General features: G+C 56.0%; 2 protein-coding genes across 8 annotated transcripts in view; both read left to right on the forward strand.

Annotated features, from left to right (window-relative positions):
* ZNF385C (zinc finger protein 385C) overlaps positions 1-25,266 on the forward strand; it is a 76,333-nt gene that overhangs the window by 40,568 nt on the left and 10,499 nt on the right. For all 5 annotated transcript variants that reach the window (XM_066981709.1, XM_066981710.1, XM_048053173.2 and 2 more), the window contains one exon: positions 20,563-20,705. In XM_066981709.1, the coding sequence (XP_066837810.1) occupies positions 20,563-20,705 (143 nt within the window). The remainder of the gene's footprint in view (positions 1-20,562; positions 20,706-25,266) is intronic.
* Positions 7,440-15,202, forward strand: C22H17orf113 (chromosome 22 C17orf113 homolog). 3 transcript variants are annotated; one of them, XM_048053168.2, is made up of 3 exons: positions 7,440-7,825; positions 10,334-10,862; positions 12,970-15,202. In XM_048053168.2, exons 1-3 carry the CDS (start codon positions 7,809-7,811, stop codon positions 14,500-14,502), a joined length of 2,079 nt encoding a protein of 692 aa, XP_047909125.1. In that variant the 5' UTR covers positions 7,440-7,808; the 3' UTR covers positions 14,503-15,202. The 3 variants fall into 3 exon arrangements, with proteins under 3 accessions (XP_047909125.1, XP_013055252.1, XP_047909127.1); XM_013199798.3 differs by having other exon boundaries at positions 7,450-7,825; positions 10,233-10,862; XM_048053170.2 differs by having other exon boundaries at positions 7,708-7,825; positions 10,483-10,862.

A 25,266-nucleotide genomic window follows, 5' to 3' on the forward strand; every position in this document is an offset into this window, starting at 1 on the left:
GTAAAAAAAAAAAAAAAAAAAAAAAAAAAGAGGAAGAAACGGGTTGTGGGCTGACACGGCTTTATTTTGTCCTTGCTCTGCGTCTGGGGGTCAGCTCTGAGTCCTGGGCATCCTCTGGCTCCGTTTCTCCCGCTGCGCCCGCACCGTGAGCGTTTGATGCTTTTCATGTGAAACGAGGCTGGGTGGGGAGAAGGGGGCAGGCAGCGCCTTTGAAGGAGAAGCAGTTAAAAAAGCTCACGAGGCTCTGTGGTGTTTGTGGCTTTCTGTCGTGTGGTGTTTTTTTTTTTTTTTTTGGCAGGCTCAGGCTCATTGAGTTGAGCTGCGGCAGCAAGCAAAGTGTAACGCTTGCTCTCGCGCCCATTTCACGCACAGCTTCACGGCTGGGAATTTGGGGGCTTTTATTGTCATCAGCAAGAACTTCCCGCGCCGCTGCTGGAGCAAGGACGGGGCTTTGCGGGAGCCTCCAGCAGAGCCGTGCACCTCGCTGCTGTCTGTGCCAGCAGGCTTTGTGCTGTGCAGGGCAGCTGGTGCTGTGCCCCCGTGCATGCGTGTGCACATACGTGTGCACGCACCCATGCACGCACACGCCTGCTATACTTTATCGCAGCACCGTGCGTGGTGCTGTCTGGGGTTTTCTGAGAGCAGCAAGTCCGGGGCAATCACGGATGTTATTGAACTGGCACATCTGACAGGGCTTGGCCAAGGTGCTGTCATTTTTTTAACTACGGCCTTGCTCGTCAGCTGTCTCATATGGATCACTTTAATTTTTCTAATGGCTTGAAACATGGTCCTTCCTCCGTGAACTGTCTTTCCCTGTATTCCTGGAATGCGTAACAGTATGTGGGATATCTATCTATAATGCTGCTCAGACAAAGCAGGTTTAACAACAACAAAAAGCGAAGCTTGCTGTCTCAGATACGTAGGAAATGTTGTAAAGCCCCTAAAGCTTTAATTTTAATCTTTAAAATGCAGCAGACACACAGATGTGTTTGTGTGTGCATGCACGGATATATGCACAGACCGTACCCACCGCCGTAGCAGAATACTTCATTTAATTTTATTTTTCCTCAGTCTGCTTTCTTCCTCCTTAGCCCCTGGATAAGTTTCCAGGTCCCCTCAAACGGCAGAGCAAGGAGAAGGGATCAGCCCAGCCTCGCTGCCCTGTGCTGAGCCGGGATCGTGCTGCTCAGGTTAGGACCGTGCCTTGTGAAGTGCGTGCGTGTGGCAAGGGTGAGGGCTTCTCACCCCCTCGTGTTTCAAACACCTCCTCAAGAAAAAGGTGAAGGCCCCGCAATGCCCTGAATTTCAACATTTTGACTGAAGAAAAGTTATTTTCTTAAGACATTGCAGCTCCGCAGTACGTTTGTAAAGCTGTAACCGGTCGGGATGCAAGCGCTCTCTCTGCCTAAGGTGACTGCTAACACTTGAAATTATAAATGCCACATTATTTATTTTTTTTAATGCTCTGCTATAATACGCAAGCAGAGTTTTAAATCAGGATTTTGTACTCCTGCTTTTCCCGTTCCCTGTTTTTGTTTGTACTTGTCAAATTCCTGCAGCTCTCCCAGCTCTGGGAGCTGCTGCCCAGCCTCAGTGAGCTCAGGAGCACAGCAGGGACAAAGCCCCCTTACGATAAGGAGCAGCGTGGTCCAAAGGTGTTGGGGGGCTCTTGGCTCTCTGTGAGGTTTTGTCTTGCCTTGAAAATCAGGCACTGTGAGCGGCTTGCTGGGAACTTGCCCAGGTTGGAGGTAGAAGGGAAGCACCGGGATGGGCTCAGGTGTGGTCCTGGGAAATGCTGGGCTCCCCGGGCGGTGGTGGTGCCCGTGGGGGGACGCGGGGATGCTGCTGGGGTAGGCGATGAAGTCCTGGCCTGGGGTTGTCCCTGCTCTGTACCCCCAGGTTTCAGGGCTTGCTCCTGTGCTGCAGGGTAAAACTGGGGCCGTGGTGTTGCTTTGAGCTCGCGATGGGTAACTGGTGACTTCTTTGCTTCTTGCTCCCTCTGGAAATCATCTTCTTACCCGTGTGCGCGTGGGCCCATGGGCACGATGCTGTCGAAAGGCAGTGTGGTTGGCAGACATCACAGGATGGCAGCAGTGGCTGCTTCCTCACCCTGCGCCCCGAACGGCTCTGGTTCAGTGCCCGGGTTATCAGAGCCGGAGCACGTTGGCCTCCGTCACCGCCGGGCTCAGGGAGGGATCGGGGTGCGCTTCTGGCACAACAAGGAGCGCATTGTGCTCTGTCCTGCCCGGCCGCTCTGGGGCCTCTCCATCTGACGGCGGAACTTTGCTTTTCCTAAGGTTGTTTTGGGTGAATTTTCCTGTAAACGCAGCAGTTGCTCTTATTCCTGGGGGCTTACTCTCAGAAATGTCCCGGGGAAAACATCTGTTCCCAGCTCTCAGCCGTTACCGACATCCCAGAGAGGCACTGGGGAGCCTGAGCCGGAATTCCTCCGGCAGCCTCCCCTCCGCAATATTTTTAGACCGAGCAGTCATCTCATCCCAACCTCCGGTCTGATACGGGCTAGAAATATCCCCAAGCCAAGGGCAGAAATCACTTTTTATTTAAAACCATTTTTAATTACGCTTCACCTTTCTTGAGTAATGGATCGCCGACAAGTACTGCAAGCAGACGCCAACTTTTTTTTGAAGTTTCTGTGCAAATGATGCTCCCAGCAGCCTGCTGACAAGCCCTTTGCCAGCACCGGCGCTTTGATGGCCCATTCCAGCACCCGCCGATGTCCTTAAGCTTGTAATTACTGCAGGGGCTGGGTATTTAACAGATTGGTTTTTTTGTTGTTTTTTTTTTTCTCCTTCTGCGGAGCGGGATGTTCGAACAAGTAGGCTGGCTGTTCCCACTCTTCTCCGAAGTGATTATCTTAGCACGGCCCGGGTAGGAGTGGCGGAAATTACAATGAAATACTAGCGGTAGGAAATAAAAATCTAATTAAAAAATAATGACAGATGTGCGTCTGCTTCCAAACATTGAATATGACCAGGCTCGCCCCAGGGCAGACTTAGTGGAGAGTTATGTACTTCTGCAGCTGTCAGCGCAAGCATGACAGGCTCTGTTCTCAGGGCTGCTCTAAAACCCCAAAATAAGCAGAAAGCAGCAGGGGGGAGGCAGAGGGCTCTGACCTTTATAAAATTTGGGGGGGAAAGGGTATAAATGGGCCCTTTTACTGTCCTGGCTCCGGGCTGTGCCACCTGTCCGCAGGTGACCCTGGGCACGTCCCTTGTCCCCCCGAGCCCTTGTCCCTTCCCGTTCCTGCTGCTGTCCCCCTCCTTCGGTGTCAAGGGAAGGGCTGGTCCCGCTCGCAGAGTGCCAGGGATGAAGTGTGGCCGGGTTCACCTGCCCCCAGGTGCTTCGTTAAAAGGAATCATTAACGATCCCTGCCATGGAGGAAATGCCACGCGATGAAAAATGTGCCTTCGCTCAGAGGCAATTCAAAAGGCCGGTAGAGAAGGGAGCCCCGTAATTTGTTCCAAATTGGTTATTTTGCTGAAATGGTGAGAAAGCATCAATTTTGAGTCTTTTCTCCCTTTTCATTTCTGTCAGCTGCTCCCTGGCTGTAATGAATTGGGATCGGCTGTAATTTTTATGATTTAAATGATGCTCAGAATAAAGGCTGAGCTAAGCTGGGACTCCAGGTTTCCACTCAAGCTCCCTTTTGGAAACACCCTGAGCCCCTGATATCATCCCCAGAAGAGGAAGGCGATGATGAAGAGGGGAACACTTGAGGGAGCAGTGCTCAGATTAGAGAGCTTTTATTTTTTTTTGCTCTTTTATGGCTATTTTATCGTATCAATATGCAGTGTTCCTGCCGTGGATCCCGTCCCCGCTGCGGCTGAGGTACCTTTTCAGGACCAGGTGCGTTGGCTGGGAGGCAGCTGGGTGTGGGACATCACGTTGTCCCCACTCTTTTTCCTCGCCAGCAGGGACATTTCCCTTCTCTGCAGCCACACCGTGGCGAGCAAAACCCCTGCCTGCCTCTGATGAGGGCAGTGGGAGCGTTGCAGCCCCGGGCTGGGGTCACCGACGGGGGACAGATAAATGCTGTCCCCCCTCCCTGCCAGCCCAGACAAACCGCCCTGTCTGTGCCGGGGCGTTCGCAGGGATGTCATCGGAGTTTACCTCGGGGCTGATTCCCTGCCAGATCGCGTCACGCAGGCAGAAGGATGTGACAAGGGGACGGAGGCGAGAGGTGGCGTGTCCCACGTGGTGGCTGCGAGGGCTGGGGACGTGGGTCCCTGCGGTGGCAGCTCCGGGGGGCTTCTTGCTCCTTGCTGGCACCCTGTGCTCTCCGTGGCCTCGCAGCCCACCCAGACCCTTCTGCAAGGTCCTGAGCGTGTCCAGGCCAGAACTCGGGTGCCCAAAGAGGTGCTGGAAGGGCCCCAGCAGAGAAGGGGCAAAGCCCAGGGTGTCTGGGTGACACGGGGAGCTGGGACACAGCAGGGAGGAATATTGGGGTGCCCTGAGCTGGGGTGCCTGCTCCTCCCGTGACCCTCCAGCCTCACTGCAGTGATGCTGCGAGAGTGTGGACCCTACAGAAGGAGGCAGCCGTGCCTGGCCAGGCAGCAAACCCGGGGCTTGCAGGCGTCTTCCCCGTCTGTCTGAGACGACACGGCGTTGAGTGCTGTCTCCCTCGCAGAGGGAAGGCTCTTTCCTACCCAAGACCGAGGCTTCTCCGCAGCTTTCCTTCCTCCTCTGTGCACAGCAGAAATTAAATTGAATTGTCACCACCTTCGGGTGCCGAGGGATGCTGCTGCAGCGCCCGGCGGTGCCGCCGGTGCAGCGCTCGTCGCGTCCTCTGCGTGCTTGCTCTGCTCCCAGCCTCTGGCTTCATCCCGGTGCCATCCTGATGGGGATGGGGGTCTGGGAGCAGGGACCTGTGGGGCAGCGTGCTGCTTTCTTCCCTGCAGCCCCTTGGGTCTGGGAGCGCAGGATTTGGGAGCAGAGGCGTGGGGCTGGGCACCGGAGGGCCGGTGGGCTTGGGAACCCAAAGGGGACGGAGCTCGCTTTTGTTAGCGGCTTTGGGAGCACGAGCAGCTCCTTCCCTGCTCCAAAAGCATGAGTCATTCCCGAGAGATGAGGTTAAAAATCTTAATGCATAGAAGAAAAACAAAACCTCACAAATAGGTTTGGACTCGGGGATTTAACATCTTTTGGGGTAATACGGTTGGCTTTTCTGTTCAGCTTCTTATAGATGAAAAAGCGATAATGGGAAAATAAATCTATGGGGAAAAAGCAGCCCTAGGATGTGGGGCTGGGTGCTGGCCTCAGCCTGACCCCCCCGGGCAGCAGCTCGGTTTTGGTTTCACCTTTGAAGGCACGGGGTGTGAGTGGAAACTGGCTCACGAGGCAGCGGCCGCCCGTCGTGCCATGCTGATGATAAATGCGCTCGTGCACATAGGTCACCTGCCCGCCGAGCTCTCCAGGCATGTCGCGGCGGAGAAAAATAGCGATGATTAAATCAAATCAAGGCTTCTGCTGCTGCATGGGAGTAAATGGAAATATTGTGATTGACTCCTGACCCCCCGATACCCCTTTGCAAAGGTAAAGGGCAAAATAATTACTGTCGTCTGTGGGTGGTACATGCCCTGGGCAGGCAGCTCTGGTCCCTTCCATCGTCCCAGCTGATGGTTATCATGCAGGTTGTGGGGTCCCCAAGCCCTGGGGGGGGACAGAAGCTGCTCAGCCCCCCCATATGGATGCTGCTGTGTACCAGACGCTTGTACCAGCAGCTTGGGGGAGCAAAATCCAGCAAAAACATCCTGGGTGCCTGGAGAAAAGCATGCTAGGCACGTCTGTTTTACCCCCAAGGACATCAGTGCCTAAATCCCAGGGGACCCTTTGTAGGGCTGTTTGCCCCCCCAGACCCGCTGTCTCTCCTGGCTGTGCTGAGAACCGAGCTGGGGGCCCCTGCTGCGAGGAGGCCGAGCGCTGCCGTGTGTTTGTTTGCCCCGCGGCGTTTCGCTGCCCTGCCTGTTCCACCTTGCCTCTCGTCTCGAGCTGGTTTTGTTTCCCTGCTGCCGATTTATTTATTTATTTTCACGTGGCTGCCTTTAGCTCGCGACAGTTGGAAGCAACCGGGGTTGCTTCTGGTGCTGATCGGGCATCGGGCTTGGTGCTGGTCTTCCTCCTCCTCGTCCTCGTCCTTTTGGTCCAGGCTCTGGTGGCTCCCCTGAGGATGCAAAGGGCAGGAGCAGCCTGTGGGGTCAGACCGGGCTGCTCCCTCTGGAAATAGGGTGGAAATGCAGCCTGCTGCTGGCCAGGACAGCCCAGCTGACTTCTGCACTTTTGTCCCCAGGAGCTGCAAAGCAGAGGACGCAGCAGCCTGAAAATTGATTAAAAACCTTAAGTCCTCTTTTCTCACTTGCATTAGCACAAGAATAAATAGCGCATATTTTCAGCCCCGGAAACCCGGTCTCTGGTTTCACCCAGCTCCTGTAAGCATTAACCCTGAGCCAAGGTGGCCGGGCAGGAATGTCCTGAGAGCAGAAAGGAGCCTCTTGCCCCGGGACATGTCGAGAAGCCTGAAGAGAGAGGAATTTACTCCGGGGCCGCCCGCCATCCCCTCCCCGGTGTGCGGAGCCAGGTACAAAGCAGGTCCTAATCCAGGCACATACCGTGGGGCCGCGGTGCTTATCGGGGCCTGACTCTGCACCAGCAGCAGGTGGAGGCAGGGCCGAGAGCATCCTCTGTGGGCACCGAGCACCGTGGGCCAGGGGCAGGGAGGGTCCCTTGGTGGCTCCTGCGGGGCGTGGGTGCTCTTCGGGGTTTTAGTGGCCTCGGGAGTCTTGTTTGGAGGACAGCAAGGGTAGCAGAAAATCCTTTTTTTTTTTTTTTTTTTGGAAGAAGTTGAGAGGCTCTAAATTGCACCCACATTTAATACTGAAAGATTTTTGGTGTAAAAGGAGCCCTGTGCTTGCTGGATATCACTGGGGTGGAGGTGCCAACACAAGTCCCATAGCTCCAGGCCACCAGCAGATAACGGGGTCTCGGCAGCAGCTCGGGCTGCTCCCCCAGTGCAATGGCAGCAAACGGACTCATCCCAAATTTTTGTTCAATGCTTGTGGCAGGGCTGGAGGGCTGCTTTGCCCGCAGCTGCCTGCTGAAGCAGTGCTCGTGTCCTGGCTCTGCCTGCACCTCCCTGGCTCTGCCCAGACCCAGGTGGGTGCAAAGCCTCCTGCGCCGCGTCCCGCTGCGTGCGCCCAGCCTGGGGGCGTCCCAGGGGGTGCCACAAGCCGGGTACCCCACACCCATCACCATTTCCCCCCGTCCATCCTGCAGGAAAGCATCCCACTGGGGACCACGAGCAGCGCATCCCCAGGGACCACCGCGGCCCATCGCGTGGCCACCGTGGCCGAACGGTGGCCACCGCCACGCGGCCTTCCCCGTTCCCGGCTGCCGCTAGTGGCCACTGCCGCCGTTGGCTGCCGGGAGCATCGGTGGAGCCAGACAGTCCTCGCAGCAAGATGGCTGCTCCCATGCTGCCGTGAGCGCGGGCGGCAGCCGCAGGCTTTGTTCCCGCAGCCGCCGCCGCGCTCGGGGCCGCGGCAGCGCCCGCGGGGCGCCCGCCCCATGCATTGAGCGGGGAGCCCCGCCGGGGCCGGGGTGGGGGGGGGGGTGGCGTATGTGTGTGTGTGGTGCTTCGCCCCGCATCTGGGGGATTATTTTATTTTTTTTGGCTTCGCGTTGTTTTTTCTGTGTTTGGTCGTTTTCTTTTTTTTTAAATTAGATTTTTTTTTTTTTTCCTATATAAAAACCAAAATCTTGGGAAGTTTGCAAGCCCCCTGGCCCCAAAGCTCATGGCAGCGGTTCCATGGTACGTATGTGTAGAGGGAGGGTGGGCGTGCGGGGCCGGGGAGCTGGGGGAGTTGCATGCGGCTCTGCTCGCACTTGGCAAAGCTCTGCCTGGAGCCGGGCGGGCATTTCAGTGACACGGCCAGGGCTGAGGGACCTGAGGCATGCACGTCCCAGCAGGGGCTCCTTGTCTTGCAAATAAATCCTGCCCAAACTTCCTTACAGCCAGTGCCCCTGCCCAGCCTGTGTGCTCCTGGCGGGAGCAGCACATGCAGGAGCTGGGGTGCAATATTAACGCCCCTGCTTCCCAGCTGAATTCTGCCCCCTCCAGCACGCTGCCTGCTCCTGAGGACACACAGCGCTAAAATCTCCCCGCGGGCAGCAGCAGCAGGGGCAGCGGAGCCAGCCCATGTGCGCGGGGGCTGCCCCAGGATGCACAGGATGCGGATGCATCGCCAGCAGCCCCTGCACTGTCCCCTGCCCTGCCCCAGCGGGGCTGCATGGGCCCTGTGCACCCCCAGACCCATCACTGATATGTGTGTATATATATATATATATATGGTTTTTTTTTTTTCTGTCCAAGGATGAGTTTTTTGCTGGGACGAGTGCCTGGGTGCAGCGTATAGACGTGGTTGGTGACGGCAAGGGGACAGTCTGGGGACCGTGCGCTGTCCCTGCTGCGGCCAGGGCACCCAGCTCGATGCCCACCCAGCCCAGGGGCTCGGGGCAGGTGGGCACCGAGACCACGAGCCAAGTTTTGGAGCCTGCACAAGGCACGGGGCGGGGGGGGGCACCAGGGTGCTCCCTACCCAGACAGAGCCTGCGTTCCCCGGGGAGCGTCCAACAGGCGCTGGCGACCGCAGAGGAAACATTTAGCAAGACGGGTCTTGGCTCCGGCTCTCACAAAAGCCCTTGCAGTTTCCTAATTAACGGACTGCAGAGCAGATGCACTTAGCGGCTGTGGGTGAGGCTTTTCCACCGGCCTGAGGAGGACGAGGCTGCAGCAACTTTGCACGCGATTGCCCGGTGCTGGGAATCGCCCCCCGAGCGCTCCCGGCTGCGCCGTGCTGCAGAGGCGTGCGGTGAGGAGGGAGGCTTGGCTCTGGGGAGCGAAGCAAGCAGTTACGTTAAATAGGGTTAACGAGGAAAGGGAATCTGCATGCCTGTTGCCAGCCCGGACAGCTTTGCATTCCCTGCGTCAGGAGGAAGCTCGCCCCTTCCTCACCCTCTCGATGAAGGGTGTTTTGCAGCCCCCGGGGGGTGGCAGGGTGCAGGGGACAAGGGTCTGAAGGCAGCGGTGCGGTGCCAGCGATGCCGCGGGGTGGCTGCAAGCAGAGCAGAGCTGGGGGCTGGGGCATTGCTCCAGCCCCAAATCCTGAGGCTTTCCGTGATGGCTGTGGGAATGGCTCCAGTCCTTGGGGGTTTTGTTCTTCAGAAAAACCCCAAATCCTTGTGGGTTTCTCAGTGAGTTACACTGAGTGTTTCCTGGCTTGCACTGGCGACCTGCTGCTGAAGTCTGTTTTCTTTCCTTTTCCCCCCATGCTTTGGTTCTCTCCCCTTCCCCGCTCTGCACTGGGTTCCTCCTCCTCTCTTTATCGAGGCTCAGTTTGATTTTTCAGTCCTGTTCCTGGAGGAATACAAGGATTGGACTGGGTGGGGCGTAAGTACAGGTAGGGAGTTGAGTGGCTGCTTAAATACTTGAGCTAACTGTTTTAAAGACGTGCTCAGGTGCTTTGTAGCCTCCTGTAAGTGCTGGAGAGTCCTGGCTCTTCCTCCACTCTTCCCCCACCCTTGGGAACAAGCCAGGCTGGTGGCACTGGCTACGCAGGGAGCACTGTCTGTACCTGACCCCAAAGCCAGTGCAGGTTTGGTGGCTTCCTGAAATAAAGGCAAGCAAGGAAGGAATGAAAACGCGCACACGCAGGCCCTCGGCATGCGTTTGAGTTGGTCCTCGGCCTCAAAGCCATCTGGGTTCAGCTCAAAATCTGGCCAGGACAAGGCTCCCTGCAAGCCTGGGAGATGCTGCCTACCCGAGGAGGTGAGCAAGGTGCTTCAGTCCTTCCTGGCAGTTTGGGGAATCGAGTGTTTTCTCCTCGGGGGGGTCAAACACTCTGATTTGTAATGTTTTGTTGAAAGCCAGCTTTGAAGCTTCCGTATCCTCCGAACGTTGGCTGCAGCATGAAGGTCTGGTCTGGTTGGGAGTGCATTCAGAGAGCCCTGTGGTCAGGTGAAGGACCAAGCCGTGCATGCCGGTCCCACCACGGGCACCCAGAGCTGCTGGGGACACCAAAAGAAGTGCTCAGGGTCCTGCCCTCCGAGCACCCCCATCAACGCAGGTCCCTGATAGCAGGCAAGAAAAAAAAAATTAGCAAAGACTGAGGATTGCGAGGGCCCTAATCCCTTTCCCCTTGTGTCTCTTTCGTCTCCAGTCGAACCAGGAAAGTGGTAATAGACCTTCCTGACTAAATTAAGTGTAGAGGCTGCTCCTCCAAGGCACGTTTCAGTTCAACCGTAGTGTTTGATTTCCCAGCCACAGCAATATGGTGCCTCCAGGGAAAAAGCCAGCTGGGGAAACTTCCAATTCCAATAAAAAGTGTAAGCGCTATTTCAATGAGCACTGGAAGGAAGAATTTACCTGGCTGGAGTTTGACTATGAGCGGAAACTCATGTTTTGCATAGAGTGTCGGCAGGCGCTGGTGAAGAACAAGCACGGTAAAGCGGAGAACGCCTTTACCGTGGGCACGGACAACTTCCAGCGCCATGCCCTGCTGCGGCACGTCACCTCCGGCGCCCACCGCCAGGCGCTGGCGGTGAACCGGGAGCAGCTGGCTTTCGAGGCCCGCGTCCACGGCCACCCGGAGCTGCGCTCGGTCCTCAAGGTGGAGGTGAACCCGGCGAAGGTGGCCATCCTCACCACCGTCTACTGGATGGCCAAGGAGGAGATCCCGGAGGAGAAGTGCTCCTCCCTGCTGGACTTGCAGAAGTTCAACCTGTGCCAGGCGCTGCTCGCCTCCGAGCACAGCGAGTACTACCACCCCAGCAGCGTCAGGGAGATGCAGGTGTGTACGATGGGGCTGGGGGTCTCTTCGCCCGTGGCGTTCGATGGCTGTTTTGGGGCTGGACCGTGCTGTGAAGCTCCCGTGGCACGCAGCAAAGAGGTTTTGGTGCTCGTGCTGGGAGCCCCGCGCTTTGCAGCACCCCTGAGCTCGTGTTGTGTCGGGCATCGCCGGATTTTCTTCAGCTGCTGCGTGTGTGAACAGGAGCCTTAGGCACATGCTCCCATCCCGAGGGCTAGGGCTGGAGGCGAGTGTGTGCTCTGCCTCACCAGGGCCAAAAAAAATGCATTTTTGCAGCAGGAACTGCGGGAAGCAAGGACAGGCAAGATCAGAGCCAGCTACTTGGCTGTTCTGATCCCACCTGGATGGGTGCTGGAGCCAGGCGATCGTCCAGCTTTCCCATATTTTCAGTGGAGATTGATGGCAAGTGCTTCCACATTAAAAAATAATAAACATGGCACCTTGCTGGTGTCATTCCCTGATGTGACAACTCAGGAGGACGAAGGGGCTAGAGAAAGCAATGAGCTCCATCGAGGGAGCCGGGGGCTCTCAGCCATGTGTGTGCCTCGGGAGAACACAGGGATTGGGAGCAGCCACTCCTGCTGTCGGAGCGCGATGCCCATCTCTGTGAGTTGATGCTGCAGGCTTGAAGGATGAAAGCTCGAGACTTCAATTGGCACGCCAGCACAGTGGGCTTTTCCTCCTTTTTGCCCTAAACCGAGTGATCAGAAAGATCGAGTAGCCAGAGAGTTGAGAAAGGATACATATATTTTTTTGAATTTTACAAATGGCTCATGCCTGTTAAAATTGAATTAATTTTTTAGTGAAGCTTGGCAGTTTGCCAGGCTTTTTAGATATATATAAAGAGCCCTATTTCACTGCAGATAGGCTAAATCCACTAATTAGATTTCTCAGCCTGGAGTGCTACTTACAGCTTTTGCACTTGCAGAGAAAGTTTTCCCTCTGAACCGGCGGCATTTCCATGAAATGGCTAAAATGGAGCAAAGAAGGCAGAGATGCCCCAAAGTTTTATTGCTGCTCCTGCCCATGCTTTGCTTGAAAAGCACTAAAGTGACAGAGTCACAGCTGAAGAAGCAGGGGTTAGGTGTCTTAATGAGCTCCTGGCACAGGCAGGGTCTTGGGAGCCCTGAGGAAGTGGGGAGGGAGGAGGATGCAGGGAGCTGGCTGCCTTCAGCCCACAGCAGATGACCTTAACTCGCTGCTTGGGATGCGGCCAGGGGAAACAGGAGGCAGCATATTAGAAAAGAGAAAGCAATTTCCAGCAGGGAGTTGACTTGTATATACAACTCGCACAGCATTATAAGGTCAAAATTGCTTTTGAGGTCTGCGGACACAACCATAATATAACCTGCTCTTGCAGCGTGATTCAGCGCTCGTGGCTGCTTTAAGTGCTATTGCTGTGCACTTGGATGGAACGGAGCAAAAAGCGAGCCACAGCAAGTTGTGAGCTGAATGGTGGGACACGGGAGCATTGCATGGCTTTAAATAAGGTTTGCAGAGATGCTTTCTGTGGCTCTTTCCATGAGAAAGCTGGGTTTGGTACTCCCGTGCCAAACAGCCGTGACTGATGGACTTGCTCCATGTTTTAAGCTACTATTTAGGGAAATATTTTCATCCAGAAACGGGTGCTAAAACATTCCAATTTCAAGCGTGTATCTGAAGTTGCAGTTCAAATGTGCCGATGTCTCATTGACTTTCTCTAGCTCCTAAAAAATACCTGAGGGACCGAAAGTAGAATTTGCTAACATCTTGAACTCAGGGTTTGAGAGCAATTTGTAGGCACTTGCATTTAAGATCCCCAGCTGTTGCACCTAAATCAGCAAGCAGCTTAAAACATGAGCAAAAGTGGCTTCGATTCCTCCGGGCGATGCTTTGCTTTGAAGGCGGGTGCCCAGTGGCCAGTGGGAGCCAAGCACGTGCTTAGGGGCTTCTCAGATTTGGGACCTCGCGCTGCTTTTGGGGAGATCTGAGCGTGGGTGCCTTGCAGCTTGTTTTGCTAGGGGTGCTGCACATCTCCCATGTGCTTTTAAAGTTCATTTGTATTTCTCTTTCCCTCCCCGCCTGCCCTGCGCATCCTTAACTGGCTCAGGCAGCGATCGCCAAGGTCCTGCACAACGAGGACAGGCACAGGATAAAAGCCTCGCCGTTTGTCGGGCTGGTGGTGGACGAGACGGTGGACTTGCTGGAGCACCGCAACCTCGCCATGTTCACCACCACCGTCTCCCCCTGCAACGGGCAGACCTCCACCACCTTCCTGGGGAGCTTCGAGCTGCCCGCCGGGGAGGCCTCCACGGTGGCGGGCAAGGTGGGCGAGGTGATGCGCTCCTTCGGCATCCCCACCATGAAGATCACCTGGCTCAGCGCCGACAGCGCCTCGCTGGTGGCTGAGCGGCTGAGCGGGGTGGGGACGGCGCTGAGCTCCCTCTGTCCACTGCTCACGGAGATGCACTGCCTGTCCCACGGGAGCTCCCTGCTGCCCACCCAGAGCATCGTCAGCATTGAATACCTCCAGAAGTACGAGACCACTGTGGACGCCGTCTACAGGCTCTACTCCAGCTTCAGGGGGGAAAGCAACAGCCTGCAGGAGCTGCGGAGCGTCCTGGACCTCTGCGAGATAGACCTCGGGAGCCCCAAGGCCATCCACTGGACTTCTATTTTCCCGGCTGTGGAAGCCATCGATTCCTCGTGGCCCACGTTGGTGCTGCTGCTGGAGAGCGAGGCAGAGCGGTCTCCTGTGGCCCTTGGCCTCTGCGAAGAGCTCAAGAAGTTCCAGTTCGTGGCCTTCACCAAGATCCTCCTGGATGTCCTCCCCATCTTCCAGAAACTCAGCCGCTTTTTCCAGATCGAGGACTTTGACCTCTCCATCCTGAAACCCATCGTCTCTGCCACGGCCACCACCCTGCAGGCCCAGAAGAGCGCCAGCGGCCAGAACCTCCAAGAGTTCCTCAACGAGATGAACGAGCACCCGCGGGACGACCGGGAGGGCGAGAGACGTCTTTACTACAAGGGCGTGGAGCTGGCCAACTGCTCCAAGGTGCACCTGAAGCACTTCGAGCACCTGAAGGAGACCTACCTGGAGAGCGTGCGGGGCAATCTGCTGGACAGGTTCCCCAGCAGCGTCCTGGAGGCCGTCAGCTCCTTCTCGGCCATCTTCAACCCCAAGTGTTACCCCCAGTCTTTGGAGGACATTGGCAGCTATGGGGTCAGCGAGCTGAATTTCCTCCTGCAGGCCTACTCCCGGGTGGTGGTGAGCGAGAGGGCCCTGAGCGATTTCCCCCTCTTCAAGCGGATCGTCTTCAGCCTCAGCCAGCTGTCCTTCAAGGACCTCTGTGTCAAACTGGTTTACAGCAACTCCGAGATGCACGAGCTCTTCCCGGACTTCGCCATCCTCGCGGCCATCGCCTTGGCCTTGCCGTTGGGTTCGGTCCTGGCCGAGAAGATCAGTCGGGGCCGGGAGCTGCTGAAGCGCGGCCGGTCGCGCTGCGTGAAGGACGAGGGGCTGTCCGACCTCATGAAGATCGCCATCGATGGGCCAGCCGTCAACGAGTTTGACTTTGCGTTGGCCATCGAGTACTACGAGAGCATGCGGGAGTCTGGCTTCATCGTGGCGCAGGTGAAGTGAGGGGTGGCTGGCGAAGGCAGAGCCCTGCGGGCAGGAGCCAGGTCCTACGGCAGCCCCGAGCACCTCCTCCATGACTCCTTTCCCATCACCAGTCACCGCAATGACGATGGCTGTCTCCGCACTGGGAAGAAGGAATGGGATGCTCCACAAAGCCATGCCGGCCCCACTGCTGCCCTTCATCCCCCAAAGCAGACGTCTGAATTGGCCAGAATCTCAAATCCTGGAGGTGTTCCTCTTGGGTGTCACCTCAGATGAAATTCCACCTTGCGATGAGGCCTTTCCAGGGTGTTGGTTTTAATTTTTTTTTTTAGGGGAGATGAAAGCAAATCTTCTCCTGCGCTCAAATGTAACATTGCCTTTGCACAATATCTGGCAGCTTTTACTTAATACTCTGCAAAAATATCTGTTTTTTGTTATTTCGGAGCCTCGAGAATGAATGCAGAGAAGGCAGCGTATCTCTCTAGCTCTGTGGCAAACCCAGAAATGCCTGGTGGTGTCTTGTTGGTATTCCTTGCACACGGCACAAGGTATTTTTAGCAGTGGCATCGAGTCATGATCATTTCAGAAGCAAGCGATTTAAAGAACGGTATTGTAATCACTGAGGAAATAGTAACTTTTAAATGCATCATTGTGTATATATGTGTATGTATATATATAAATATATATATAAATATATATATATTAAAAAGATCTACCTTAACTTTCCTAGTGTTTAATGTACAAAGATATCTAAAAGGACTTTTTTTGCAATGACAGAATAAATTATAAGCAAGGGTCCAAGAAATAATAGTGAATTCCTTGTTTTTTCAAAAAGGCATCATGTCCTGAAGCTCCCTTTGCAGTCTGAGCATTCTGCAGCCTTGCAACCAAAGAAAGAGTCTTTTAACATCTATTTTGGGACAGACTTGGGTTCATTTAGCCTGGTTTCTTTCTTTTAACCCTTCCTTCACCTTGAAGTGAGCGAAGCCTTGGCAAACTCCACGGCCGACAGGTGGGACGGGCGCCTTTGTCACCAGGTTTAGTGCCCATGCATGAGCCTTGCAACCGAGTCCAAACGGAGCGCGTGCTGCATGGTGTGCCCTTGGGTGTTAGGTGGGATAATGTTGTGGTTTTTTAACTTGGAGGGATGTTTTCTTTAGTTCCGTAGGGGTGGGATGAAAAGATCCTTCGTACTGATTTTAATTTGCAATAAAGTCAAAGCAGCAGCCCAAAGCATCACGTCAGCTTAACGCTCCAGCATGTGGGGAGCGCCGTGTCTCTCTGCTGGATTCAGCTCAGCTCCGCTCCCAGGTAAGTTCGCACCATCCCCAGGATGCGCAGTCTGGCAGGATTTGACCCAAATGCCCACGGTGCTGGTGGTCCGAGTTCACCCCTTGCCTTTGCCTCGGGCTGGCGCTTGCGCTTGGGAACTGGTATCGGTGCCAGAGCAGGCAGCACAGAGCATCCCTACACCCAGAAGAAGGGGAGACACTTTTTGGGGGCTCTATGGGTGCTGAGCAGGGCAGGGAGGTTGCTATGCTCTGCCAAAACCAGTCCTGCTGTGGGGACAGCTCGTGTCAAGGAGCAAAAACCCTGCACAGCAGGCGCAGCATCGCTGTCTCCAGCATCTCGCATCTGCTGCTCTGAGGTCCAGGTCGGGTTCACTGCGTTCGGCTGCTCGGGGAGTCGGAGGCAGTGCGATCCTGATGTTCCTAAAACCAGGGCAGTCTGTCCCAAGCGGTGCTGGTGCTCCCGGGCTGTTTCGGGTGCTGCGGCCGTGGTACAGCGATATGACCCTGGTCTTGCTCCTTCTCCCCTCTCCACAGCCCTTGGCACCATGGAGTGCACATACGTGCATTTCCCAGCCAGCCTCCTGGAAACAGCCGGAGTGAATTCAGTCCACGCTTGGCCAGAGACAAAAGCTTTAAAGCCCTGGGTGAGGAATTTGAGACACCACCAAAATTTGCTGAGAACACCTACCGAACGAGAGGGAGCCAGGCTTTCCGTGTGAATAAACATCTCCTGTCTCCATCTGTCTTGTGCAGACTCCGCGCCAGCTGCTCTCTGAAGGCAGCCCCGCGTTTGTTTGCGAGACGGGTCCTTGGCAGCTCCTCGTGACGGTATGAAAAAACCCGCAGCCGTGTCGCTGCCGCTCGCAGAGGCACGGCTCGGAGGTTCGTGCAGACGTAGCGTTGGAGCGCCGCAGTTGCTCTCAGCAGCCTGGCAGGGGGTCAGGAGGGAATCGACTGCAGAATTGCGCCCGCGCGGTGAACGGGGGCTGAGTGAGGTTGCAGGGGGAGGCTGCGGGCAGCGGTGGGCCCCGTTCCTGCGGGGGCTTGGTTAAACAAAGGTCTGAAAGGCGTCTTTAAATCCCAGGGGCTGCTCTGAGACTCGGCTGCCTCGTGGGGTAGGGGATGCGCTGAGCTTCAGAGCAGCCGGGAAGGTCCCTCGCAGAGCATCTGTGGGGTTTTGGGGTGGCTTCGGTTGCTCCTGGCTGAGCTCTGGAGAGGGAACGTGTGGTGCTGAAGCTGTGGCTCCATGTGGTGTGTGGTCAGACCTGGGATGCTCTTCTAGGAAAATCGGTGTCCTTGCTGCAGAGCCAGGGGTGGTAACGGGGTGCCCAGCGCTGCAGTGGGTCAGGCAGGGGGGATGCCTCCATGGGCATCCAGGATCCACCACCGCGGCTTCAGCACAGTGGCACGCGGGGTTGGAGATCAGCTCGAGCGTCCTCGGGGTCACTAACCCCAAAATCTAACTGGGGAGTGGGGCAAAGCCATTTTGTGGTGTCTGTGCTGGAAATGCAGGGCTCCCTCACTGCCTTCCTTCCATCAGCGCTTTGAAAGCGCTCCCTGGAGCCCTCGAGCTCGTTGCTTTTTGGCAGCATCGAGAAGGAGCCAGCACAGCAGGGCTTGCTGCGGAGGTGGGGGCTCCTCTGCCAAACCTGGGGGGAGAGGAAAAACCATGACCACCCCATGCCCTGGCAGCAGCCCTGCAGCGAGGGGACCGATCCTGCTCGTGAGCTGCCGGTTGGGCATCCGGGGGTGCTGTTCCTTGCTTGTGGCCGTGCCTGTCCCCTCGGGTAAGGTCGTGTCATCCTAGACAGACCCAGGGGCCCTGCCACTCTCACCAAAGCAAATCCCCGTAATTGAGTGTCTAATTAATAACTAAAAATACAGCCCGCAGCTGCTGCCGGAATCTGCCCTGCAGCAAAGGTAAGGTGAGAGGCGTTGTGGCCCCATGACCTTGGGGAGGTGCCCCCAGCACCATGCAGCCCCCCGGCTGTGCACCCCAGCAGCAGCTCGGGACGGGACTGGGAGCTCAGGATGGGACTGGGAGCTCAGGACAGGACTGGAGGCTCAGGATAGGACTGGGAACTCGGGATGGGTCTTGGAGCTCAGGATGTGACCAGGAGCCCTTCTTGCACTGGGGCTGTGGCTGTGCCGCTTGCTGCCTGCTCCCTGCATCTAGTGCTCATGCTTTTGTGATCATCTGAGGTTTAGGCAAGCTGAAGCTGACGGTGACTTTGTCCCCATGCAGCGTGATTATTTTCCTTTTTTTTTTTTTCCCCTTTAGCCACGGGAGTGCGAGCAGCGCCAGCCGCAGCGCGTTCCCTTTCAGCTGCGTGGTGCTTTTCCTCCTCGTGCCTGCTACGGGCTCGTGGCCTCTCCTTGCACAGCCCCTGCACCTCGCTGGGGCTCTGCAGAAAGATGTGCCATGCTGATTAAGGCCTTTTCCTATTCATTGGGGTCTTTTGAAGTCTTGTCAACCTAAATCTGGAAGGAAAGGTGGCTTTCCTACCTCCTACCACAGGGTCCCATCTCGGATGGGGTTTCTGCATGCTTTCCGAATAGGCTGTGTCTTTTACCCCTGAACTTCTGATCCAGCCCTAAAATGATTAACCCACAAAACTGGGATCAAAGATGCCGAGGGCTGGCTTAGCACGTCCTTTCCGTAGTCTGTCCGTGGGCAGCACCCATGGGTGCTCCTGCCCCAGCACCCTCCCGGGCAGCAGCACCTGGGTGTTGCTCGCAGAGCTCCAAACTCGTTCATTCGGTCACCTGCAATGGGGGCAGAGGCATCGCTTGCCCTCTTGTTCCTCCCAATGTTGAACGTAATATATCTTGGGTTTTAAGGCCAGCACAATCAATGCAAAGTGCATGAACAAAAGGCAGGCGGAAACCTCTGCAATCCAGCCCCAAATGCCTTTGCTGCAACAGCTTTTCTCGGCACGGTCGGGGCTGCGTCTGCAGGCTGGAGGGGGGGTCCCCAGGGGCCAGGTCCCCGGGTGCAGGGTGCTGCCATCTCCGACGATTTGAGGCAGAAATACTGCTTCATGCCTCGGAAGGTTAATTATGCATCGTTCACCCATTTCTGCTTGCTCTTGCTGCCTCCCTCGTCGCTGTTGCTATTATTTATTTATTTTTGGAGCAGTTTCACAGATTTCGCTTCTGGGCGACTCTGGAATTAACTCGATCAATGCACGCCTGATGAAGCAAAATGTAATTTTTCCCCCGGAGTCAGGACTGACTCAGGGACCGCTCCGGTGCAGATGAAGGAGCGGCCGTGCGCGCTCTCCCAGAAAGAGGTCGTTTTTGCCTGCAGGGCCAGCGCGGCGAGCTCCCCGTTCAGAAATTCAGAAAAATCTCCCGAACTTTGAATTTCAGATTTTTCTCTCGGCGCCAGCCTGGTTTTTGCCAGTGGGGAGTCGGGTTTAGGGCAGAAAGCAAAGCGCAGCGGGGGAGCAGCAATGACGCGCTGCGGGAGCGAGCTCCTCGTCCAGCCAAGTCCGCGTGGTAGAGGAGCCGGTGTGGGGGGATTTGGGGGTTTGGGAGGTTTTCTGGGGCTTGTGGGGTGGGTGACGGCTCCTCTCCCTTGCTGCTGCTGTGGTTTTTTCTCCTGATGGGTTTTCTGCTTTTCCTAACGCTGGAAGAGGGAGGGTGGGCTGAGGGCAGCGCTGCGACCCCAAGAGTCTTCCAGCAGAGCAAAGCCCTGAAAACAAGGTGGAAAAGGACCAAGATAATAATAATAATAATAATAATAATAATAATAACAATAGTAACAGTAATAATAATAATAATAATAATAATAATAATAATAGCCTTGTCCATGGTCCAGGCTGCTGAAAGGGGCTGAAGGAGGAGGGATGGAGTCGCGTGAGATGTGAATGGGATTTTTTGGCTCACAGCATATTGAAACCTTTAATATTTTATTTTCTTCATTTGTTGGCTTATTACTCTTCTCCACTCTTTGATCCCCGCACTCAGCCTGGCCCATGCAGGATGGAGGGAGGTGTCTGGGGGGATGGATCAGGCCGCATGGAAAACCGCTGCCTTTGCACTAATGCCTGGGTTCCAGATCCCTTCTGTTTGCCGTTCCCTTGTCCCTACGGGTGTTTTCTTTTTAAACAGAAAATTATTAATAACCGCAGGCTATTTTTACACCGCACGCTGGAGCTCACAATTGGTTTGCGGGGGAAGATGCAAGGCAGCCAGCAGAGCCTGGATGGGGAGTGGGCAGCTCTGTTGCCGGAGCCGCGGTTGGGGATTGCGGGTGGTTTCCACCCAAAATAGCGGCGGGGAGGCAGAGCTGGGGCGCCTGCGAGGCTTGAAGGGGCCCAAAATTCAACACCTGTGCGAAGCCGGGGCCGTGGCGTGCTGGGGGCTGCTCATCTCTCTGCCCCCTGCCCTCAGCTCAGTGTTTTGCTCGGGGGGGCAGCTGTGGTTGGGATGCTCCCCGTGCCTCTCCATCGGCTGCTTTGGAGCCCCCCCCGTGGGATATCCCGCAGGAGAGGGGTGCTTTTTTTTTTTAGGGGGGGGGCGGATTTTTGCTGCTCTTCAGATGGTTCAGACTCCATCGCATGTAATGCTCCGATGTAGAATCACAGAATGGAAATGGCTGTGTCGGGCTTCGTGCGGGGGTGCTGGGGCTGAACCCAAAAACCAGAGGGATGCCCCGAACTCCCCAGTCTGGGACACATCGCCAAAGGGTCAGAGCAGTGTCGGACCGTCCTGGTGGCCTTGTCCCCGTGCATGAGTGGGGTTCACCCGTGCTAACGCTGCTCTCTCCCCTCTGCCCGCCCAGGTCCCTCTGGACACAGCAGTCCCCTCCTAGCTTCGCTGCCTATTCCCAGCCGGCCCCTTCACCCCCCCTTGGACATCAAGCACTTCCTGACCTTCAGGCTCAACGGGACGTCCCCGCTCAACCTCTTCCCCAACTTCAACACGGTGAGTCCCCGTGGGCGGGTGGGCTGCGGCCGCCGGACCCCTTCCTCCCTCTGTCCCCCAGAAAAAAGCCCTCTTCTCCATTCTTCTGGTCCTTGAACCCAGCCAGATAACTCCTGGCTTCATTACTGGGCTCTTCTTCACCTACACAAGGCGCCTGCTCTGCCCTTAGCTTGGAGCAAACGCGGTGCCAGCGTGGGGCGAAGGAAGGAACCCTCAAAGGCTGCCTCTCGCCCCATCCGTCGCCCTCGGGAAGCAAAATTAAAAAGGTGGTTTGTTGAAACCAAGATCAATGGGGTTTTGCTCCTGGAATCGATAGCGGTAAAGTCGCTCTAGAGAGCAGTTCATTAGTTTTAAAATAAATAAAGAGGGAAAAAAGGAGGAGAGAGGAGGTGCGGAGAGGCAGGCGCAGGGTGAGCCTGGTGTCTGCAGGACGTCTCCTACCGGCGGGGGCTTCGAGGTAGGGCAGAAGTGGGGCCAAACACTGGGGTTAGGTGGTTGAACATCACTTTGTAGAGCTCCTCCATCACACATCGCAGCACAAGGCCGTGTCCTGATGGTTAGCAGGATGTTAGCAGGGGTATCCATCCTGCCCAGCGCTGAGGGTGGGACGCTGCCCGCATCCGGGTCCCTGCATCTGGGACAGGCAGTCTGGTTGCTCCTGCCTTTGGTAAATGTCTGTTGTTTTTTTTTTTAATCATAAGCCTAAAAATGGGACTTTCCTGAACTCCCTCCCCACCTGCTGAAACAGGGACCTGATCCTCACCAGCCTTTTGTAAGTGGCTTTGAGATGAAACGTGCTCCGAAGGTGCAAATTATCACCGAGATCTTCAAAGTCGGCCCCAGAAATTAAGTACCGGATTCCTGTTGCTGTTGAATGGGATTCAGACATCTAACTCCTTTAAGCTCTTTTGAAATCCCGGCTTTAGCCTGTCTCTCCCCTGTGCTAACAAGCAGGAACACAGGAGAGGAGGATTTTTTTTGATGCCATTAACGTTGCTGCTCTTTGTCTGTGTTCCTTTTTTTAGTCTCTGGAGTCAGTAGCTAACTCGAACCAGACACTGTTGTTTGTTCTGCTTGGCGCTCGCTTGCCCCTGCCTTGGCACGTGCTTTCTAGAGCTTCAAAAAAAAAAAAAAAAATTGGAAAATGACTCCTGCACTCACGGGAGCCGCCCGGCTGTGCAGGGACAGGCTCGGCCGCTGCCCTGCCAGGCTCTGTGCTCTCTGATCCCTGCCAGCGCCCTGCATCCTCAGCGGGTTGCCCTGAGCTCATCCCGAGGCCGGTGCTTTTAGTCCTGCGAGGATGCTCTCGTGCTGGAGAGGTGATGGGGGCTAGGTGGGACAGGGGGCAGGAGCGAGGGGGTCATCGTATCGTGCTTCCCGAGTGAGCTGCCATAGATGAATTGTTATAAGAAGAAAGCAGAGGTTTGGCCTTTGCTTGCTGGTGATGCCGGGCAGGATCTGGCGTGGTTTTGTCCCCAGGCCGCCGGGTAACGCTCACCCCTTGCAGCAGCGCAGAGCACGAGCTGTTTGCCACTGCGCAGCTGAACGCTTTGCACTTTGGGCAGGTCACAAGGCTCTCATGAACCCAGCAGATGTTTTACTCTGGAGCGAGCAAAACCTTTCCAAACTGAGCTCTCCTGCCACTTAAAGCAACAACAGCAGGGAAAAAAAAAAAGTCCTAGCAATACCGTTACATGCTCAAAGGGCACTTTCTAGCTCTTGCGATGCTGCAAATCCCCAGGACCTAGCAGCGCCTCGCAAAACCACCCCAGAAGATGCAATGTGAACTGATGCTCCGTCCCGGTGCTGACCTCAGCGGCTGGCAGGAAGTTCGGCTCCGAGATCTCTATTTATATCGGTAGGAACATCCAGGGATAAATAAAGTAACGTGAGTCAATAAGAATCGGCGATAAAGCTGGGATCTTTGTGCTCCAAGCGTGCCGTGCCCGAAAAACCCACCTCTGCTTTCGGATGAGCTGCCCCACAGCGCTGGCAGCAGCTGGGTCCTGGGGTTCTTGGTTAAAGGTGCTGGAGACCGGGGGGAAAAGGCACGTCCGTGGGAGATGGTACGTAAAGCTGCAGCACCAGGTTCCCCAGGGAGGGCAAGCAGGGACTGCAATGGTTCTTTTTCCTATTGGAAAGAGCAGAGACTGCATATGGTAGAGAGAAGTTGACGTTGTGCTTGTATTTTCATTTGATGGGAAGAACGGGGGCTCTCGGGGGGCATTTGAGTGTCAGCCCCGCTCAGCATCGTGCAAAAAAGCTCCAGTGCCCACGTCATGCTGCTCACACGGGTGGCAAGGTGCTGGCACGCGCCCAGGCTGCCCCAGTGGGACTTTACCCCACTTTTTTTGTGATGGCTTTTGGATTGCAGGGATGGCCAGAGAGCTGCGAAGGCAGCCGAAGTGGTTGTGGCTGGGTGCGTGGGGCTTCTGGGGCTGTTTGGGGCATGGAACTGGGTTTTGGGGTCACAGGGAGCTTGCATGCACAGCAAAGTGGTCAGTGGGGAGGAATTGCACCCAGGTAATGGCCAGCGTCGAGATGCCTGCTACAGAAGGAGAGGTGGCCAACCTCACCCTGCTCCCAAAGCCACCGGGTGCATGGTGGCTGTGCCCACCCACCCACCCACCCTGTCACAGAGGGGGCACAGAAGGGTGCCCAGGGGCCCCTTGGGCCACTCAGCAGACGTGGAGTGAATGCAAAACTGGCCGGGCTCCATTACAGCAAACATGAACTGAATAAAACTTGATTGGAGAAAGAAAACATCCTCCAGTATAGATGCTAATGGGGTTCCTTTATCCAAAGCATCCAGAATGGAAAGTGAGGTTTCCCGAGAGGCTGCAATTTAGTGCTAATTAATAGACACGTAAGTGGCTAGCGAGTAGCATTGAGGACCCTTCGTTGTCAGACACCGAATTCTCCACCGAGCTCATCCCTGCACCTTGGAGCCTCCGTCCGTGCATCCTGGTGCCTGCTCCTCCCTTCCCTCCGCATCTTCCCCCTGCCACGGGGGTGGCGGATGGAGCAGGAGGGCTGCTGGGCTGCTCCATCGGAGGCCCTGGCGATTTAAACGAGCTCCTGGTCCCAGCGAGGAGCCGCCAGCCAAGAAGCAGTGGTTGAGGCTGCTGCAGAGCCGTTTTTCTTGCCTTTCCCTGGAAAAGGGGGGTGTTGCTCTTCCACGCGAGCGCCAGCCCCGCTCCTGCCTGTGCGCTGCGCAGCACGGGGACCGCGCGCTGCGATGTTTGCTGTCGGGGTGGAGCGGCGTCTTCACCATCTGCAGGTTCCTCCGGTTCTCCACCGAACCCCAAACGCCTCTTCATTTATATTCCAGAAGTGAGCAAAAATTTCATAGCAAGCAGGCACTTCATTAATCACCTGCCTTTACCATTCTGCTCACTCCTGGAATGGAATCTGGGGTCTTGATAATGGCTCTGTTGTCCAGGCATGTGCCTTGAAGACTGATGCACCTGTCTCAGCAACTAAATAGCTTTGCGGAGAAATACGATCGCCTAAAAACCCAAGGCTCTACTGACAGCAGGACCCAGATAAGATAATCTTCCTATGCCACAGGGTAGGGGAACAATACTTGCATTATAGATTATAGCCACGCTCAAACAAAGAGCTGATTCTTATTTCCCCCTCCCTTAATAAATGCATTTTGTTTAAAACAATTATGGCTTTTCCAACAAGTTTGCAGCCTCGGCGGAGGAATGACGCTGAGCATCGGGGAGGGACAGAAGCGCCAGGGGCTGTCATCAGCCTGCATGCTTCTGCCTCGCCGGCAGCCCCCATGCGCTGCCCCTGATGAATCGTCTCGTGGAAAGACACGGCTCGTTGCAGCTAATTGTGCTCCCTCTGTGCACAAGCCCTGTGAAATACCAGGGGCTGCGCAGGCAGCCGAGACGTGATGCAAAGTCGTCAGCCTTGGAAGTTGATTCCAGCAGGCGAAACATGCGCCTTGGGGTGGTCGGGGCGCCGGGGGGAGCCCGGGGTGGCTTTGCGTGGCCACCGTGCCCTGTGACGTGCCTGGGGCTACAGGCACCCTCGTGGACCCCCGTGTCCCACCACCCCACTGAGCCCAGGTGAAGCTGGCTGCAGGGCAAGAGCCAGGTGGAGAGGTGGGACCCCTGTCCCCTTGTCCCCTGCGCTGGCACCGCGGGAGCTCTGTGCCGTGGTGTCCCCGGGCGCCGCTCGCACCTTTGGCTTTGTACAGGAACGTTTCAGCTCCCTGGCAAAACGCACGTGGAGGATTTGGGGCTGTTGCTCATTTTACCCTCTTTTACCGTGGTTTCTGCTCCTGCGAAGTCACTCGGAAACCTCCCAGGTCATTGGGATATCGAGGAGAGCAGCTGGGAGCTCAAACAGAAGCTGATAATTTGCCATCCACGACACTGGGGGCTGCTGTGGAGCAGGGGGGGAAGAGGGAGGGGGACATTGTGACAGCAGGGCTTGATGGTGCCATTCCCCCTCCCCTCCACGTCCCCATCACTGCCTGGAGGAGAGAGGCGGTGGGGACGGGGGCCGTTCCCCTCTGCCAGATGACAGCAGGGATTTGGTGGTT

Source organism: Anser cygnoides, chromosome 22 (assembly GCF_040182565.1).
Source record: "Anser cygnoides isolate HZ-2024a breed goose chromosome 22, Taihu_goose_T2T_genome, whole genome shotgun sequence".
Taxonomy (NCBI): domain Eukaryota; kingdom Metazoa; phylum Chordata; class Aves; order Anseriformes; family Anatidae; genus Anser; species Anser cygnoides.

Coding starts and splice junctions, on each gene's coding strand:
- C22H17orf113 (XM_048053168.2), top strand. Junction 10,863..12,969: donor GCAGCGTCAGGGAGATGCAG/GTGTGTACGATG, acceptor TAACTGGCTCAG/GCAGCGATCGCCAAGGTCCT.